The sequence below is a fragment of the Herpailurus yagouaroundi genome, unplaced genomic scaffold (assembly GCF_014898765.1).
Source record: "Herpailurus yagouaroundi ecotype Mexico unplaced genomic scaffold, PumYag 67700, whole genome shotgun sequence".
NCBI lineage: Eukaryota > Metazoa > Chordata > Mammalia > Carnivora > Felidae > Herpailurus > Herpailurus yagouaroundi.
Genome location: NW_024420499.1, coordinates 822,033 through 842,335, shown reverse-complemented (window position 1 = coordinate 842,335; position 20,303 = coordinate 822,033). Strand labels below are relative to the sequence as shown.

The 20,303-nt window shown below is 36.4% G+C and overlaps 1 protein-coding gene across 2 annotated transcripts in view; it reads left to right on the top strand.

Moving 5' to 3' along the window:
- The window catches only part of HTR2C (5-hydroxytryptamine receptor 2C), a 294,529-nt gene that overhangs the window by 213,953 nt on the left and 60,273 nt on the right, over window positions 1-20,303 (top strand). The window contains exon 5 of one of the 2 annotated variants that reach the window (XM_040468377.1): window positions 15,679-15,879. In XM_040468377.1, coding sequence (XP_040324311.1) covers window positions 15,679-15,879 — 201 coding nt within the window. The remainder of the gene's footprint in view (window positions 1-15,678; window positions 15,880-20,303) is intronic. The other variant, XM_040468378.1, reaches the window with a different exon arrangement.

Genomic DNA, 20,303 nt, shown 5'->3' with positions numbered 1-20,303 from the left:
TCCAGCTCTTTAACTCCCTCATACACAAATATCATGTTCTGCGACATCATTATCATTCTGACCTCCTTGATGTTTTGCCCAAATCACTTACTTCTTCCAAACTTCACTTTCCTCCCTCCCCAGCCTTTTCTGAGAAGCCTTATCTCATAAACCTGGGGAGAGTTAAGTATATCACACTCAGTATTTCCAGGACATCATGTGCACTAACCTGTGATAGTACTTAACTCATTGCACTTAAATTTGTGTTTACATGTTATTCTCTTCATGATACAGTGAACTCCTCGTTACTAATATAGAAAAATTTTAGGGGCACCCGGGTGGCTCAGTCAATTAAGGGTCCAACTTCGGCTCAGGTCATGATCACGCGGTTCACGAGTTGGAGCCCCACACCGGGCTCTGTACTGACAACTCAGAGCCTGGAGCCCGATTCACATTCTGTGTCTCCCCCTCTCTCTGCCCCTCCTCTGCTCCTGCTCTCTCTCTGTCTCTCAAAAATGAATAAACATTTTAAAATTTTTAATAAAAAATAAAATAAAAAATTTAAACGAAATACAATATAAATTGAATAAGCAGGGTGGAATCATGGTTTTGAGGTGTACATCAAGTCCAAGTTATCAAAAGTATCACCTTGAGCATTAACATCACCAAACCTCAGCGTTTTTAGTTTCAATCTGTAACTACATTATAACGTGGAGGTTTTTTTGGTGTTTTTGTTTTTGTGAGAGAGAGAGAGAGAGATCGAGGGAGGAACAGAGGGAGAGAGAGAGAGAAAGAAAGAGACAGAATCTCAAGCAGACTCCATGCCCATTGTGAAGTGTGACGCAGGGCTGATGTCACAACCATGAGATCATGACCGGAGAGGAAATCAGGAGTTCGACGTTTAACAGACTGAGCCACCCAGGAGCCCCTATAATGCTATTTTGAGGCATCAATGATTATAATCCATGTAAAGTTTCCTAGAAAAAAGTATACTTAACTAATTTCTAATGAATGCAAGGGTTTTCACTGTATTATAAAATGTATAATATGGTATTACAGTAGGGTAAACACAATACACTATAGGTCATCCGGGAAGAGGCTGAAAATCATTTAAATAAACTTCAGCGCATATCCCTAATAAACACTTCCAAAGACAGCAGTAGAACAACTATTTTTTTAACATATTCTAAGCCAACAGCCAGTACAATGATAATGTGTGGTTGTAGGAGTGAACACATAGAAACAAAAGAGAAAAAGAGTACAGCAATGGACCTTACTATTTATGAGAAATGAGGGGTCAAAATCAAAGATAAAAGAAAACATGTTCAATTTGGAAACTCAACTCTCTTCACACTCAAAAGGAAATGCCAGGAAGATTAAAAGTCGACTCTTTAAAACCTAGCCAAAGAAAAACAAGAAGAATTAGGATTTATTCTTTAACAAGAATAAATACGATTATTTATTCAACCATTGGCTATTTACCTAACATCTGAGATGAGAAAGCCATAGATTGACTCCAACAAGAACACTGACAGGTTTGGCTACATAGAAATATATAACTTGACCGTGGCAACATTTTTAAATAATGTAAAATAGGGCGCCTGGGTGGCTCAGTCGGTTAAGCGGCCGACTTCGGCTCGGGTGATGATCTCTCAGTCCGTGAGTTCGAGCCCCGCGTCGGGCTCTGTGCTGACAGCTCAGAGCCTGGAGCCTGTTTCAGATTCTGTGTCTCCCTCTCTCTGACCCTCCCCTGTTCATGCTCTGTCTCTCCCTGTCTCAAAAATAAATAAACGTTAAAAAAATTTTTTTTAAATAATGTAAAATAAACTGGGATAACATAATTGCAGTGAAATCTAAACATAAAAACTTCCAAGAGAACTAAATGACTGGCATAAAATATTTGAGGCAATTATTAATGTTAAAATACTACATTATACAATGCGCCTATAGGTTTATTTAGAACAATGTATATAATGCACCCTTTAGGTACTGGGAAATAAATCCGAACATGATATTTCCATATTCTCATTCATACTTCTATTCAAAACCCCCATGTCCATTCCCTGGACTAATAATATGGTCTCAGCGTGCAAAATTCCTACAATTCTACAATTTAGAATTTGTAGAATTCTAACAAATTTGTAGAATTGTAGGAATTTTCTATAATTCCTAAATTCTGTGATATTATAAAATTTGAATATGTATTTTTTTAACACAAGAATTGCACTGTGGACATCCACAAAAATGGTGGCCTAGGGACTTCCAAAATGCTCTTTTAGTTAAAAGCAACAAGAAAAATTACAAAAATAGTCAGAATCAGGACTCTGGACATTAACTAAAAACTTGCAGCAATTGGAGAGTGTTAATTCCAGAAAAATGACTGAATCTTGGTAAGAACAGTAATCTCTGTGTCATGCTAACTTGTCCCGGTCTCATTCCCTCTCTCACGATTCAGGGGAACCTTGAACACCAACAGTCTACAATCATGGTGCAAATCATGGTGCAAAACAGCCACCTGACAGCTACCAAAGGGGAACAGAGCAGGGTTGGCGCTCCTCCAGACCCTCGTTTCCAGAGAACTGTCATTATTTGACTTCTCTGGTAGTTCCCTGGAAGAATGAATACCGATCCTTCAAAAACTCTTCCAAAAGATAAAATGAGAGGACTTCTTCCCATGTCTTTTTATGAGCCTGATCTTATCTTGATGCCGAAACCAGACAAAGACATCACGAGAAAAATTAAAACTACAGATCAGTATCCCTTCTGAATATAGATGTAAACATCCTTAACAACATCCAGCAATTTGAATCTAGCAATATATTAAAAGGGCGGAACACCACGAAAATGGATATTGTCCAAGAAAAGCAAAGTTGGCTCCACATTTGAAACTCAATCAATGTAATACCCCTTATTAATAGAATAAAGGGGAAAAAACTACCTGATTACCTCAATAGACACCAATAAGCCTTTGAAAAATCCAAACCCCTTTTGTGATTAAAGAAAAAAAACAAAACAAGCAACAAACTGAAATAGAAAATAACTTGCTCGACCTAATTGAGCACTTTGTGTAAAGCGAAGCTTTGTGTGTTGGGAAGGACACACATATACGAGCTTGTTGTGTTTATTTGAATGAGAGACCTTTGATCCCTCTTGAAAACAGAAGATCTCATTACCTAATGAAATTAATCTTTAAATGCTCAAGTTAAGCATGAAATTTTCTTTGTGGCTTGGGTGAAATGATGCTTAAGCTCCCTTCGTTTTTGGATAATAATGTTCCCCAAGAAATCTAATGACTTTCCCTACCTCATCGATATGCTCATCTTACACAGCTAAAGCAGAAATCTTTTTGGGTGCCTTGATTCTTTTTTCAGTTCCCAACCTCACCCTAATATATATAGAACTTGCTCCATCCAAGCAAAAGCCTTGGAGATAATACTGAATCATCTCCATTAATCCTTAACGACATCTCGCTTTCACCCTGCCTAGCCCTCAGAAGTCAAGTGTCGGCTAACTACAGTTCATGTGCCAGATGCTGCTGGCTACCGATTTTGATAAGTAAAGTTTTATTGGACTACAGTCACATTCATTCTTTTAAGGATTGCCTATGACTGCTTTTACCCTACAACAGTAGAGTTGAGTCGTTGTGAAGACTAAAATATACAGTATTTGGCCTTTTGCCGAAAATGTTTGCCATTCTCTGGTGTAAGATGCAGTTCAAAAATCCCAAGTTTTTGTCCCTTGGCTTTTTTTGGTTTGGTTTGGTTTTGCCTTTGGCTTTCCCCTCTTTAATTTGCTGCACATGAAAAAAAAAAAAATGCCCCTGTACTCTGTGTGTGCTTTTCTTTTGCCCACTTATTTAATTAGTTTTCTACCACATAATATTTCTCACTCTGTATAAAATCATGAGGGGCTCCCGGGTGGCTCAGTTGGTTGAGTGTCCGACTCCGGCTCAGGTCGTGATCTCATGGTTTGTGGGTTCAAGCCCCACGTCGGGCTGTTGTGCAGACAGCTCAGAGCCTGGAGCCTGCTTCGGATTCTGTGTCTCCCTCTTTCTCTGCCCCTCCCCTGATCGTGCTCTCTCTCTCTCTCTCTCAAAAATAAATTAAATTAAAATAAAATAAAATAAAATAGGGGCGCCTGGGTGGCGCAGTCGGTTAAGCGTCCGACTTCAGCCAGGTCACGATCTCGCGGTCCGTGAGTTCGAGCCCTGCGTCGGGCTCTGGGCTGATGGCTCAGAGCCTGGAGCCTGCTTCCGATTCTGTGTCTCCCTCTCTCTCTGCCCCTCCCCCGTTCATGCTATGTCTCTCTCTCTGTCTCAGAAATAAATAAATGTTAAAAAAAAATTTTTTTAATAAAATAAAATAAAATAAATCATGAGAACAAGTATGACGTTTGCCTTCTGAGTCATTATCTCTATCTGCCTAGGATGTATGAAGACTGAATATTTATCAAATACATAAATTAACAACACATAATTAAAATGTTCTAAGTTTCTTTGGAACAAGGAAAAGAACAATTTCATAAATTAATAAAAGACACCAGTTCTCCTAAAACCCATTTCAATATTATTCTACAATATCTAGCATATTCAATACTTTTCTACCATTTCTACCACACTAAGAGTTCATATTGACAAGGTGAATAAGGTACTGGAAAGTTTTTCAATTTCAAGGTCCTGAAAAGGACAGTTCTGTTATACAATTTAGTAGTTACTTCAATACTTGGCTCCTAAAACACATCATCACTGGTTTCATGGTTTTTAAAGCAAATTTGTGGGAATTTTAGGAAAATATTTTTTAAATTTTTTGTAAATGTTTATTTCTTTATTTTGAGAGAGAGAGAGAGAGAGAGAGAGAGAGAGAGAGCGAGCAGGGAGGGGCAGAGAGAGAAGGAGAGAGAGAATCCCAAGCAGGCTCCACACTGTCAGCACAGAGCCCAACATGGGGCTCTATCTTGCAAAACTTGAGATCATGACCTGAGCCAAAATCAAGAGGCAGTCACTTAACTAAGCCAACCAGGTGCCCCTAGGAAAATACTTTTTAAATGGCAATAATTATAAACCACAATGTATGTATTAAAATATATATAGTATAATTTGTTTTTATCTATGAAATTATATGTCAATATTACTTTCCGGTCCCCGGTAGAAGCTTTAGAAGTTTGGAGTTTCTGTTTTGGTAATTAAAATTTCACAGTCGGGGCGCCTGGGTGGCACAGTCGGTTAAGCGTCTGACTTCAGCCAGGTCACGATCTCGCGGTCCATGGTTTCGAGCCCCGCGTCGGGCTCTGGGCTGATGGCTCAGAGCCTGGAGGCTGTTTCCGATTCTGTGTCTCCCTCTCTCTCTGCCCCTCGCCCGTTCATGCTCTGTCTCTCTCTGTCCCAAAAATAAATAAAAAATGTTGAAAAAAAAATTTTTTTTAAAAATAAAATAAAATAAAATTTCACAGTCGCTTTTAATCCACTCATTATTCTCCAGACTGAACTGCTTAAATAGAGAATAAATAAAAAGCATAAAGCATTAGAAAAACTTAGGATGTGAGGATGTTTGAAAATTGAGTATATGCAAAGTAGTGAGTAGATATTAGTTTCAGCTGACAATGTAAAAGAAAAGAGATCATGAGGGCATTCAAGATCAGATACCTGGAGTTCACTTGGAGATGTATTTCCGAGCCTTGGGTGATTGCTGCAAGGAGTCAAAAGCATCAATAATTAGGGAAGGCAAATGCAAGTATAGGTTCAGTTTACAAGTTCACTAACAGCAGTTACTAAGGTGATCTGACTGGTTATAGCTGGTAACTCTTTGACCTAGCTCTACTCTGAGTTATAAAAAAGCATGATTGCTACTTGATGCTGGTATCTGATGCATATTATTGACGCTAGTGTCCGTAGCTATTAATTTGGACTGGAGTAGATTGGTTGGCAAATATTAATATATAAATTTAAGATAAAAGTAACTTGATTTTATAGGTTGTATCCTGGATCTTAGCTTAAAATGTATGTAGAAAAAAAGGTATCCCACCAAATCCCATGGTAAATGAATCAATAACAACCGAAGAAGTTAGAAACATTAACCTAAAAATTTCCACTGTTCAGGGCACCTGTCTGGCTCACTAAGTAAAGTATGCGACTCTTGACCTTGGCGTCGTGAATACAAGCCCCACATGGGGTGTAGAGCTTAAAAAAATTTCTAACGATGAATTAGTTCATCAGGAATAAGTTTCTCATCATTTATAATACTAATCTTTAACACAATGTGGCTTTTAGTGTTTATGACTATGTTATTAGAAATTTAAAGGATTAGGGGCGCCTGGGTGGCGCAGTCGGTTAAGCGTCCGACTTCAGCCAGGTCACGATCTCGCGGTCCGTGAGTTCGAGCCCCGCGTCGGGCTCTGGGCTGATGGCTCAGAGCCTGGAGCCTGCTTCCGATTCTGTGTCTCCCTCTCTCTCTGCCCCTCCCCCGTTCATGCTCTGTCTCTCTCTGTCCCAAAAATAAATAAACGTTGACAAAAAAAAAGAAATTTAAAGGATTAATGTAGAAATATTATTCAAAAGAACATTTTACATTTTACTTTGATCTTTAATGAACATTAAAATGATGGAGGGGTCGTGTTACTTATCATCCAAGTACCTAGGAGAGTTCGCTCATTTTAATCCTGTGAGCATGGTCCAGATTTGAAAATTATGAAGACTAGATCTACTTTAAAAAAAATATTGTTTTCTGGGGCGCCTGGGTGGCTCAGTCGGTTGGGCGGCCGACTTCGGCTCAGGTCACGATCTCACGGTCCGTGAGTTCGAGCCCCGCATCCGGCTCTGGGCTGATGGCTCAGAGCCTGGAGCCTTCTTCCGATTCTGTGTCTCCCTCTTTCTCTGCCCCTCCCCCGTTCATGCTCTGTCTCTCTCTGTCTCAAAAATAAATAAACGTTAAAAAAAATATATATTGTTTTCTCCTAGTATAAATCACCTTACATCAAAGGACATGGTCAAATTGGCTTCTATATTTTTTCTTCCGAAAATAAAGGACCAGATTACCAGTGTGTTTAATAAAGTGAAGCCAAAACCCAAGCCAGAAAATCTACAGGCATAGAGGAAAAGCCACAATTATATCTTTCTCTTCCTCCTGCTACTGAGAAGGGAGAGCCGGGTAGTACAAATAGCAGAAGTCCTCATTAATGTACACTTGGTTAGGCAAAGACCACCAAGAAAATATTCATGATTTCTGCCATGTCCTTCTTTCTTTCACACCACCCACGCTCCATACAATTGTTGAGTCTTCTACCGAAAGAAAATATCAGCAGGGGCGCCCACGTGGCTCAGTCGGTTAAGTGTCTGACTTCAGCTCAGGTCATGATCTCACGGTTCATGGGCTCAAGCCCCATGTCGGGCTCTGCGCTGACAGCTCAGAGCCTGGAACCTGCTTTGGATTCTGTGTCTCTCTCTCTGCCCCTCCCCCACTTGTGTGCACGCTCTCTCTCTCTCTCTCTCTCTCTCTTTTTAATGTTAAAATTTTTTTTTTTTTAATATCAGCAGAGAAATGGAAATCTTTACCCTATGACTTGAGGTCAGCTTGCAAGGAACAAAATTGTAAAGTATATGGGAAACTCCAGGGTCTCTGGAATGTGGGACTCTCTCAGGGGAACAAACCCCGGGGTGTTTTTCAAAAGATTGTATACATCATACTGAACTTTTCAGGTGCCAAGAGAATTTTCCCTTTTTATTTAAGTTGATGGAAAATTATGTTGTCAGAATAGGGTGTTAAAGTTCGGATAAGACGTGGGGTATTAGTTACCAGGCTTCTAGATCATTTAGGCTGTTAGTAACCACAGCCAGTTCGTCAGGAACCGAAGATCAGGTTGGAAGAAGCCTTCATGAAATTGTCTGCACAGAGAAGCATCAACAACAACAAGCTCTTCAACAGAAAGTGGAACTTCACGGAGCAGCAGTTAACCTTCACATGGGCGGGGAGGTTGAACATCCTGCATAGTGCTGCCAGGAAATCCCTATTTCATACTAAGGGGGCTGGTTGCATATGTAGGATGTCCCATCTCCCCGCCCACTTCATCGAGACACGCGCCAGAAACCCCGCTGCCTCACTGAAGAACCATAAAATCGACCTGTCAAGGAGATACAGGTGCTGAGCTGTCTCACTAGAAAAGCTCTGTGACAAATGTATTTAGTAGAGGGTAAGGCGCTGAGTGCTATTGTCTGGGCTCATAAAAGGCAGGAGTTATGGGAGTGGATCTGTAAGCTCGGGGTCAAGGTCAAGTGGACGTGTAAGCTCAAGGTCACGTTCACAGTAAATTTAAGAAGTATCTCAATGTCACAGGCAAAAGATTTTGGAGCTGTAGTACAGAGAAGATTCAGCAATTCTGAATCAAGTTCAAGTAGGTGGAAACAGTCTAACCAGCAGAAGGATCAAGTTCCAAGGAGGTGGGTGTGATTCTAAGGGAGAAAGGTAGTGGCATGTTTCTGAAAGCATTTATAAGATATAATTGATGTCGGATGCAGTATCCGGTCATATCCAGGGAACTCTGTCAAAGGCAAGGTGATAGGAAATAACCAAGAGCAGAGCTGAGTTCTCAAAAATAAGGGGTCAGGAATAAAATGGTAAAGCAAAATCCAACCAATCCTATGGGCTGGGGTCTTCTACTTCTGGATTCTATAGGGAGTATATAATCTCAGAATAAAAATAAGTCATTTAAATGGAATAAATACAGCTTTATTTTTAAAACCTACTGTCATACTTATTTCCCCAATTTTCACCATAGGCTGCAGAAAATTTCACTATGGACCTGTAGATCGGAAATACTGATCTATAGGAGCCTTTGCTGGCAGACGGTTCTGTCATGTACCAACTTGAGTGACAGCCTGGAAGCTGTCGAGTTTTTCAGACTTTACGTTAGAGGCCATGTTAACCAGGCCATCGCCGAAGACTCTAAAGTTCCAAAAAGGGGTTATTTGCTATGCACTCAAATCTGGGTTAAGTCTCCCGTCAACCATTCCTGGCTTTGGCACTCTTTAGTCAGTGGCAAATCGGCCAATCTTAGGCTAAGGAAAAGGCTGACTCCAGATTGAAGATCCAAAACATTTGCATCCTTTTTTTTTCCCTCAGCAGCACAGATTCTCTGCTGGGATTCTGAACTCAGGGCATGGTTCAGAAATTTGTGGCTTTATGTCTAAGGATCCAAAATGCCCGTGCAAATCGATGGGTAAACTACTGTTTATAAAATTCCCTTATGTTGTGTGTGGAGGCTGCAGAAATATTCTCTTTCTGCCTTCTAATTTTATTTCTCCCTCAATCTGTCTAGAAGTTTACCAATTGTATTGATCTTTTCAAAACACCAAGATTTTGTTTCATCGAATTTTTTTCTATGATTGTCTTTCCACAATTTCAATGACATCTGCTTTTATGTTTATGACTTCCTTTCTTCTGATACTTTGACTTTAATTTGCCCTTCTTTGTCTAGGACTTCAAAATGGAAATTTAGATCATGGTTTTCAGATTTTCTTCTTTTCTAAAATAAACCATTAATGTTAGAAATTTCCCTCTGAGAACTGCTTTAGCACCATCACACAAATTGTGACCTATTTTTTTTTTAATTTTCATTTAGTTCAAATTATTTTTTCATTGACTTTGAGCCTTTCTCTTTGAAACATGAGTTTTGCAGAACTGTGTTAATTTCCAAATACTTGGACTTTTTCAAGATAACTTTTTGTTATTGGTTTTTAGGTTAGTTGTGTTAAGGTCAGAGAACCTATATTGCATCATATTGATCATTTTAACTTGTTAATATTTATTTTATGGCCCATTATATGGTCTTTTCTGGTCAATTTGTTATGAGCTCTTGAAAAGAATGTGTATTCTCCTATTGTTGTATAGTGTTTTATAACTGTCAACTTAGTCAAGTTCATTGTTAGTGCTATTCAGTTTTTTTACATCATTAAATTTTCTGTCTATTTTTGTCAATTACTGAAGAAAGGATGGTGAAATCTCAAAGTATAAATGTGATTATACTTTTGATTTGTTTTTTCTTTTTTATCATTTTTTTGCTTCATGAAATTTGAAGTTCTTTTATTAGGTATATAAATGTTTAGGATTGTTACATACCATTAATGCGTTGACAACTTTATCATTATAAAATGGTTTCTGTTATTCCTAGTAATATTATTTGATCTGAAATTTACTCTGATATTGATATAATAACTCCAGTAGTCCTTTGATTACTGTTTCATTGTGTATCTTTTTCCATCCTTTTACTGTGTATTTATTTATATCATCATATTCAAACTTGTAGGGTCTCTTATAGACATCATATAATTGGGTCCTATTTATTTTTGTTCTTTTTAATCCAACGTGGCTGGTGCCTTAAATTGATACAATTTATACTTTATACCATTTACATTTAGTGTAAACTACTGGTTAGTTGGAAATTATGTCTACTATTTTGTTGTTTTCTATTTATCTCTTTTTTATTCCTTTTTTCATATTTCTGAATTATTTTTGGCATTTACGCATTTTACATTAGTATTCCATTTTTATTGATCTATTGGATTTTGTACCATATTTCTTTGTACAGTTTTTTTTAGTGATTACTCTCCAGATTAAAATATACATACCTACTGTTTCACAATTCCCCTACAGTTACTATTTTATCATTTCAAGTGAATATAAAAACCTTATAGCTATATAGATCCCTTTATCTCCCCCCCCTTTTTTTATTGTAATATGGGATACGTCTGTATCCATTGAGAACCTCCTCAGACAATGTTATAATTTTTGCTCTTAACAGTCACATATATTCGAAAGACCTAAAATAAGAAAAATACTCTATAATATTTTCCAGATTATTTACCAGTTCTGTTGTTCTTCATTCATTATTGAAGTTTACAAATTTTCTTGTCATCTAATTTTTTCTTTCTGAAGAATGACTTTTAGCACTTTTTAAAGCAAGTCTCCTGGCAATCAGTTCCTTGTTTCCTCTCAGATGAAAATGTCTTTATTTCACATTCATTTTTTTGAAGATATTTTCACCGGCTATGGAATTCTGGATTATGATTACATTGCCTTCTGGGCTCCATGATTTCTGATGAAAAATCTGAAGTTGTTCAAGCCATTGCTCCCTACATGGAAAAGAGTCATTTTCCTCAGCTACCTCAGCTGTTTTGCTTTATCTTTATTTTCACCAGATTATGATGTTTCTAGGCATGATTATCTTTGAGTTTAATCATTTAGGTTTGGTAGAACCTCTTAAATCTGTAAATGTTTTTTTCATAAATATGGGATGTTTTAGACCATTATTTCTTCAAATATTTTTCCATATCATTTTTTTCCTTTCCTCAGAGTCCAATGGCACACACGTTACACATATACATATTGTCCCAAAGGTCCCTATTATGTTCATTTATTTTCCATTTTTTCTCACTCTTCTAAAGTTTGGATAATTTCTGTTGATCTATATTCAGTTTTAATGACTCTTCATCCGTCATCTCCCTTCATCTATTAAGACCATTCAGTGATTTTCTTCTTTTAGGTATTATATATTGTTTCAACTCTAAACCTTTCATTTGGTGCTTTGTATAAATTCTATTTTTTTTTTTGAGATGTCCTCTTTCTGTTTATTTCAAGAGCATCCACGCTTCCATCACTGAGTATGGTTATGATAGCTACTTTAAGGTCTTTATCTGTAAATTTCTGTCCTGTCCGATTTCTGAACTTAATGTACTTGAAATGGATTTGTTGAATTATTGTCTGTAATATTTGTTATTGGTTTTGAGTAAATTGTACAATTTAAGGGGATTTCTTTTATCACAATATAATGAAAATTTTAATTAGGAATAGCTTCCTTATTTTATCAAACTATTCTTCAATATCTATTAAACTACCATAAAATGTTATACAAATGATAATATAAAGTATTATATTGGCAGATATTTGTGATATTGAATTACTCTTGCACTCCTGAAATAATTTTTGTCTTTCCAAGATGTATTATTGCTTTGACACTTTGCTGTATTCTATTGGTTAATTTTTATTTGTAACTTTGAATCTGTATCAACGAATGCTATTTGTCTCTAGTCTCATTTTTTTCAGCGTTTTGTAGGTTTTGATATTGACACTATATTGTTTTATGAAATGAACTGTGGTAACTTTTAAACTTTTCTACGGTCCTTCATCTTTTCATATAGGTTAATTTAATAAGATCACTTACCTTCCTATTTCTTTTCTAGCTTTGGGATTACTCCTTTGGTTTATTATCTTTTTATAAAAAGCAAATACATAAAAAAAAATAGTTATAAATGTACGTTAACGGCCACACAATGTGTAAAGATGTAATCTGTGACAATAACAAAGACAGAAAGAGATACAAAAGAGCAAAATGCATACTACTGAAACTAAGTTGGTATTAATTAAAACTTGGTTGTGAGAATGTTAAGGTTATCATTTTAATTCCCAAGTTAAAAGAAAACTAAACTAATATACAGAAAAAGAAATAAGAAAAAATCAAAAGTTACCCTATAAAAATCAATTAATCACAAATAAAGTGAATAACAGAAACATTTATGGGGAAATGGTGTGTATCCTATAAAAACAAATAACAAATAATGGAAATAAATCCTCCTGTAGCTGTAATTATTTTAAATGTAAATGAATGAAACTGTCTAGTTAAAAGACAAAGATTAGCAGAATTGTTAAAAACATATGATGCCGGAATGGATTTAAAAAAAAGAACCTTTCTTTATATGCTGTCAATAAGAGACTCATTTTAGACTCAAAATCACAAATAGGTTAAAGTAAAAGGATGGAAAAGATATTCCATGTAAACAGTAACCAAAAAAAGGCAAGGTGGTGAGGCGCCTGGGTGGCTCGGTCAGTTAAGCATCTGACTTCGGCTCAGGTCATGATCTCATGGTCCATGAGTTTGAGCCCCGCGTCCGGCTCTGTGCTGACAGCTCAGAGCCTGGAGCCTGTTTCAGATTCTGTGTCTCCCTCTCTCTCTGCCCCTCCCCTGTTCATGCTCTGTCTCTCTCTGTCTCAAAAAGAAATAAACGTTAAAAAAAAAAAAGGCAAGGTGGCTATATTAGTATCCAACAAAATAGAACTTAAGACAAAAATTGTTCTGAGAGACAAAGAAGGACATAATATACTGATAAAAAGTTCAAACCGTCCAGAAGATATAATAATTACAAATATATATGCACCTAACAACAGATGCAAAAAAATATAGGAAGCAAAACTGACATAAATTAAGGGAAATAAAGACAGATCTAAAATAACACTTGGAGACGTGAATATCCCATTTTCAATAATGAATAAATAGAACAACTAGACAGAGGATCAATAAGGAAACAGAGGACTTGAACAATGCTATGAAGCAACTAATAGACATATATAGAACAGACATATATAGAACATATATAGAACAGACATATATAGAACACCCCATCCAACAACAGCAGAAACAGCAATTTTCTCAATGCACAAGGAACATTCTCTGGGATAGATCATATATCAGGTCTCAAAACAAACATTGACATTTTTAAATATTACTGGGGCACCTGGCTGGCTCAGTTCGTTAAGCATCTGACTTCAGCTCAGGTCATGATCTCATGGTTCATGAGTTCAAGTCCCGCACTGGGCTCTCTGTTATCAGCACAGAGCCTGCTTCAGATCCTCTGTCCCCTTCTCTCTCTGCCCTTCCCCTGCTCACTCTCTCTCAAAAATAAATAAACATTTAAAACATTTTTTAATATTACTATTTGAAGTATCTTCTCCAAAATGAAATGAAACTAGAAATCAATAACAGAAGAAAACTGACAAATTCATAAGTATGTGGAAATTAAACACCACAGTCACTATTAAATATCCAATGTATCAAAGAAGAAATTACAAATGAAATTGGATCATAAGGAACAAGAAAAGAATAACAAACTTAACCCAAACTATCAAAAGAAAGAAAATGGTAAATATTAAAATGGAGATAAACAAAATAGAGAAGAGAAAAAAACAAGAACAAGAAATCCAGGACAGCATGGCTTCACTGACAAAGTTTACTGAACATTTAAAGAATTAACAGCAATTCTTATCAAGCTCCTACAAAATAGAACATTGAGGGAACACTTTGTAACTCATTCTATGAGACCAGCAATATCCAGATATCAAAGCCAGATTATGACATTATAAGAAAAGACAAGCATAGTCCCATATTACTTATAAATATAGATGCAAAACTCCTCAACAAAATACTAGCAAACTAAATATAACATCATAGTATACACCATGCTGAAGTGAGATTTATCACGGGAATGCAAAGATGGTTCAACATATAAAAATCATGCATCACGTATAGAATTAAGGTCAGACAACCACATGATCATCTCAATTGATGCAAAAAAAAAAAAGCATTTGACAAAATCCATCACTCTTTTATGATAAAAACAGTCAATAAACTAGAAATACAAGGAAACTTCCTTAACATGACAAAGGCATTTATGAAAACCCACAGCTAACATCCTACTTAATAGTGAAAGAATGAAAGATTTTTTTTTTTAAGAGCAGAGAAAAGACAAGACAGCTGCTTTTACTGCTTCCATTCAACACTGTACTGGAAATTCTATATAGATTAATTGAGCAAGAGAGAAAATAAAATGCAATGGAAAATTCGAAAAGCATATCTAACATTATCTCCATTCACAGATGACACAGTTTTATAAATGGAAAATCCTAATGAACCCTCACGCACAAAACTAGATCTAATAAATGAATTCAGCAAAGTTGCAGGATACAAGCTTAACCCATGAAAAGCAGTTATAGTTCTACATACTAGCAATGAACGTGCATGAAGGAAATTAAAAACCGATTCAATTTACAACAGCATCAAAAACATCTCAACCAAGAACATTAGCCATGAAAAGGAATAAAGTATTGATCCGTGCTACAAAATGGATGAACCTCAAAAACAGTATGTTAGTGAAGGAAGCCCAGGCACCTGTTGTAGGATTCCATTTATATGAAATATCCTGATTAGGCAAATCCATAGAGACAGAAAGCAGATTAGATTGTTACGGGTGGGGGGAGGGGAGAGTGGAGAGTGACTGCTTAGTGAATAATGGTCTCCTTTTGGAGGGATGAAATGTTTTGGAACTAGAAAGAAGTGATGCTTGTATAATACTGTAAACGTACTCAATGCCACAGGAACGTATACTTTAAAATGATTAACTTTAGACTTTATAAATTTTATCACAATAAAAAATAATGTATGGGGGCGCCTGGGTGGCTCAGTCGGTTAAGCGCCCAACTTCAGCTCAGGTCATGATCTCGTGGTCCGTGAGTTCGAGCCCCACGTCGGGCTCTGTGCTGACCGCTCAGAGCCTGGAGCCTGCTTCAGATTCGGTGTCTCTCTCTCTGCCCTTCCCCGACTCATGCTGTCTGTCTCTCTCTCTTTCTCTCTCTCTCTCTCTCTCTCTCTCTCTCAAAAATAACTACGCATTAACAAAATTTAAAAAGTAATAACGTATGTAACACTGAAGGCTTTGACATAATCACTGTCATCATCATCATTCCTATGGAAAATAATGTTAGCCAAATTCCACTTTACTTTAAAAAGCGTAGCTTATGAGAGGAAAGAAATAGACTAAAATGTAAGACTGTAGACATTTTGATTTGGATAATATGTTCTTGTCTTCTCTCTTTTCTCTTTCAGATTATGTCTGGCCACTACCTAGATATTTGTGCCCCGTCTGGATTTCTTTGGATGTTTTATTTTCAACAGCGTCCATCATGCACCTCTGCGCTATCTCGCTGGATCGGTATGTAGCAATACGTAATCCTATTGAGCATAGCCGTTTCAATTCGCGGACTAAGGCCATCATGAAGATTGCTATTGTTTGGGCAATTTCTATAGGTAAATAACTTTCTTGGCCATTAGAATTGCAGCGGCTATGCTCAATACTTTCGGATTATGTACTGTGAACAACGAACAGACGTCGACTGGTAACATTTGCGTTTAATCGGGATTCTATTTAAGAATTATTCTTAACCTATTTATCTGATATTTAGGTTAACAATAATGAAAGAAATGTAATGTATGCTAATATGTAAATGTGAACTTTCTATTTATGCTGCTCAAGTATTTTATGCACCCGTATGCCAATGAATTCCGCAACACAGATGCAAAATCTTTTGAGACATTTAAAACGATTTGAAGATGACAGATATTTGGTCATCTAAATTTTTAAAATGTACCATTTAAATCTTGGAAAAGATCAATCTATCACAGAACATTAACCTTAATATTTTTATTCTTTCCTATCTTCTTAAGTGGCAAAATCAATAGTGTCACATGAATCTTCATGAAGGAAACATGTCTAAATTTATGCCATTAATTGACCTAAAATACACTATGTGGCTGTTTTTAAATATCTTCTTACATTCTGGTTATACAATACGAAAAAAAAAATCCATTGTTTTTTTTTTAAGGATTTGGGGGAGGTTGAAGTGAGAGAAATGATCATCTTATGGCTTATGATTGAGATATTCACAAATGCCTTAACAATGCTAATGTTCAAGTCACAAAACTTAACCAATTAGAATGTAAGGGCTTTTGCAATCTTCTTTTTTTACTTTTCCCTTTTGTTTCCCTCCTCTTCCAGTTGGAACTTACATTTAGCGTCTCATTAAATAATTCCTCCTCAAAGTTATGTTTCTATGAAAGATTCTGATAAAGTTCATAACACGATCAAGACATCCATATGGTCTTCATGGATATCATCTGAAGATTTTGACTCTGGGTTTATTGATAAAATAAATGTAAGTTTTAAGATTGTTCTATTGCAGGTGAACACACACATGCATACCTTTGGATAAAAAGCAAGAAAACTTCTCCCAGATAAAAAGTGAATCCGTTTACACAATTTGACCTACATATTCAAGGGCTAGCAGATTTTTACTTCCTCCACTCCAAAGAGCTCATCTAAAAAGATGCCGGCTCTTCTGGTGCTTACAAAGGAAATGTACAGCTAAATTAACTGAGAGGATTAGGGGCATCAGCGTCTACTGACACGTGCATAATCTGCAATAATAGTTGTGTTAAAGAGAACAAAAAATATGGGAAAAATACTCTTAGCAATGAGAAGCTAATGAGATAGTGAGGGATCCAGAAAAAGACAGAAATCCAAGAAGAACAACTATGGCTTTTGAGTCACCATTGCCAGTGATGTATTTGCAAACCTGAAGATGTAACTGACAGGTTGAGAAGCGAATTTCACCGTCTCACAAGAAAGAACATCCAAAGCAGGAATACAGAGCAGGCAAGGATCAACCCACCGGAGCTTATTTTTAAGATGCCAAAGGTCTCTACTCTAGAAATAAGGATGGGCCAGGCTTAAATCACCCTTGACATGGGTAACCAATAGAAACCTGAATCCTGAAAAGGGGGTTAAGATGTTTTCATATTTTTTCATGTTTCTAAATTTTTTTGGTATAGCAAAAAAAAAAAAAAAAAAAAAAGACATTCTACACTTCACATGATTTCTTTTAATAATTTTCGGTTCCAGTGACTGGAATACAATGATAAACAGACACATGAAGAGAGAAGGCAACATGAATCAGCTACAACATAATAAAAGATGATACAAACGAACTCACAGACACTCAAGGTAATTACCACACATAGATTTTAAAGAACTTTTTGTATTATGCATATGAAAATTACACGCTGAAATGAAATAGTTCAGCAAGAAACTACAAACCATAAAGAGGAACATTGAAGATTGGAGAAACAACCGGAAAATCTGGAGCTCAGGCATAACACAAAAACCTAACAACTCAAAGGCAGTTTAGACACAACTAAAAAAAAAGAGCATTACTGAAGGTTGATTGGAAGAAATTGTGATAAATGAAGCAAAAAGAATTGGAAGGATACAAAAGAGAGAAGAAAGACTAAGAATAGACATACAGTACAAAGCGAGAAGAGTTTTACAAGGCGAGAAAAGAATTTTGCAAGGCAGAAAAGCAAGATTTGGAGAAATAATGCCTCTTGGAATTGAAGAAAGAAACTGATTCTCACGCTGAAAGAGCTCAACAGGTCTCAAGCAGAATGAATAAAAAGAAACCAACATTTAGACCCACCATAACACCATTGCAGGAAAAAAAAGAAGAAAAAAAATCAATTTTAAAGACAGAAAAATCAAGAGATCAACTTCAACGGAGCCCTGAGAAGATGGATGTATGCTTTGGCAACAGCAACAATGAAAGCTAGGTGTCAAAATGACAACGTCGATGAGCTGACAAAAAGTGAATCAGGAAACAAGGACAATGAAAATGGTAACTGTCGAATCACTGTGTTATACACCTGAAACGAATGTTACATTGTGTGTCAACCATACTCAAAAAAAAATTTTTTTTTTAATTTTAACGTTTATTTATTTTTGAGACAGAAAGAGACAGAGCATGAACGGGGGAGGGTCAGAGAGAGGGAGACACAGAATCTGAAACAGGCTCCAGGCTCTGAGCCGTCAGCACAGAACCCCACGTGGGGCTCGAACTCACGGACCGCGAGATCGTGACCTGAGCCGAAGTTGGCCGCTTAACCGACTGAGCCACCCAGGCGCCCCTCAAAAAAAAATTTTTTTAATGAGTCCCTGAAGAAAAGAGCAAATGGTAGATGTGTGGTTAAATATGAGGAACATTAACTGTATGAAATAATAATAATTGTGACTTCTGAGGCTTAGAATATGTATGGAACTAAAATGCACAAAACAATAGCACATAAGTAAGAAAGGTTGAAAGTTAACTGTTTGCATTGTCCAGAAGAAAGGAAAAAAAGGATTTTTAATATTAAGCTTTGATGAATAAAGTATAACTTGTACATTCAAGGGTATTCACTAACAGAAAAGGAGTGTTTTCCAAATTTACAGAGGAATATTATAGAGTAATAAAGCGAATCCAATACAGGGCAATAAAAGATAGAAAAAGTAACACACATCAGGTGGAAAAATATAAAACACGTACTAAGATGGCAAGATTGAAACCAAATATATCAGTAATTATATTAATTGTAAATGAACCAAATATTCTAAGATTGTCAGACAGGGTTTGAAAACAGAATCCACCTATGTGTTTATAAGAGGCATATATAAATCATAAGGAAAGTAAGAAATAGAAAAATGTATTCCACACAAACACTAACCAACAGAAAGACTGTGGAGCTATATTAATAATCTGACAGAATACACTTTTCACTAAAATAAAATATTTTAAATAAAGAAGTTTATTTTGTAATGATAAAAGATTTAATTCATCTGAAAGACATAGCATAATGAACTTGTATGTGTATAATGATATGGCCTCGAGGGGCGCCTGGGTGGCTCAGTCGGTTAAGCGGCCGACTTCGGCTCAGGTCACAATCTCGCGGTCTGTGAGTTCGAGCCCCGCGTTGGGCTCTGTGCTGACTGCTCAGAGCCTGGAGCCTGTTTCAGATTCTGTGTCTCCCTCTCTCTCTGACCCTTCCCCATTCATGCTCTGTCTCTCTCTGTCTCAAAAATAAATAAATGTTAAAAAAAATAATAATAATATGGCCTCGATATTACTAAATCAAAAAGGGACAGAACTATAAGAACAGTAGACAAATCTACAATCATGGTGTGAAATTTTAACAAACCCTTTTCAATAATTGTATGAGAGCAATGAACAAAGCTGAATTCATTGAAAAGTGAAAAATACGTATTACCATCATTTAAACAAGAAATACTTATCAAACTTGACTGTATACTTTGCTGTAAATCAATTCTAAATTTTTTTTTAATTTTTTCAAGGTTTATTTATTTATTTTTTTTTTAGAGAGAGAGAGAGAAAGAGCGAGCTGGGGAGGGGCAGAGAGAGAGGGAGAGAGAAATCCCAAGCAGGCTCCATGCTCTCAGCACAGAGCCCGACGTGGGGCTTGAACACACAAACTGTGAGATCATGACCTGAGCTGAAACCAAGAGTTGGACACTTAACCAATTAAGTCACCCAGATGCCCCTCAATAACATTCAAAGTATTGGAACCATAAAGTGTATATTCTTTGGCAGAAATTCAAACGAGATAGAAATGTTTAACAAAAGATAACCAGAAAATCTCCATATATTTGGAAATTAAGAAATTCTTTTCCAACAAACGTTGACCCAATAGACTTAGAATCCATTGATAATTCTTCCCTAAGTCATTTGTCATTATATGATTATAAAATGATAATTTTCCTTATGATTCCGTCCCACTCTTCGTATTTATTTATTCATACTGGTAAACACTTTTGAATTCTTTTAGAGCCAGTATAGCTTAAGTCATTA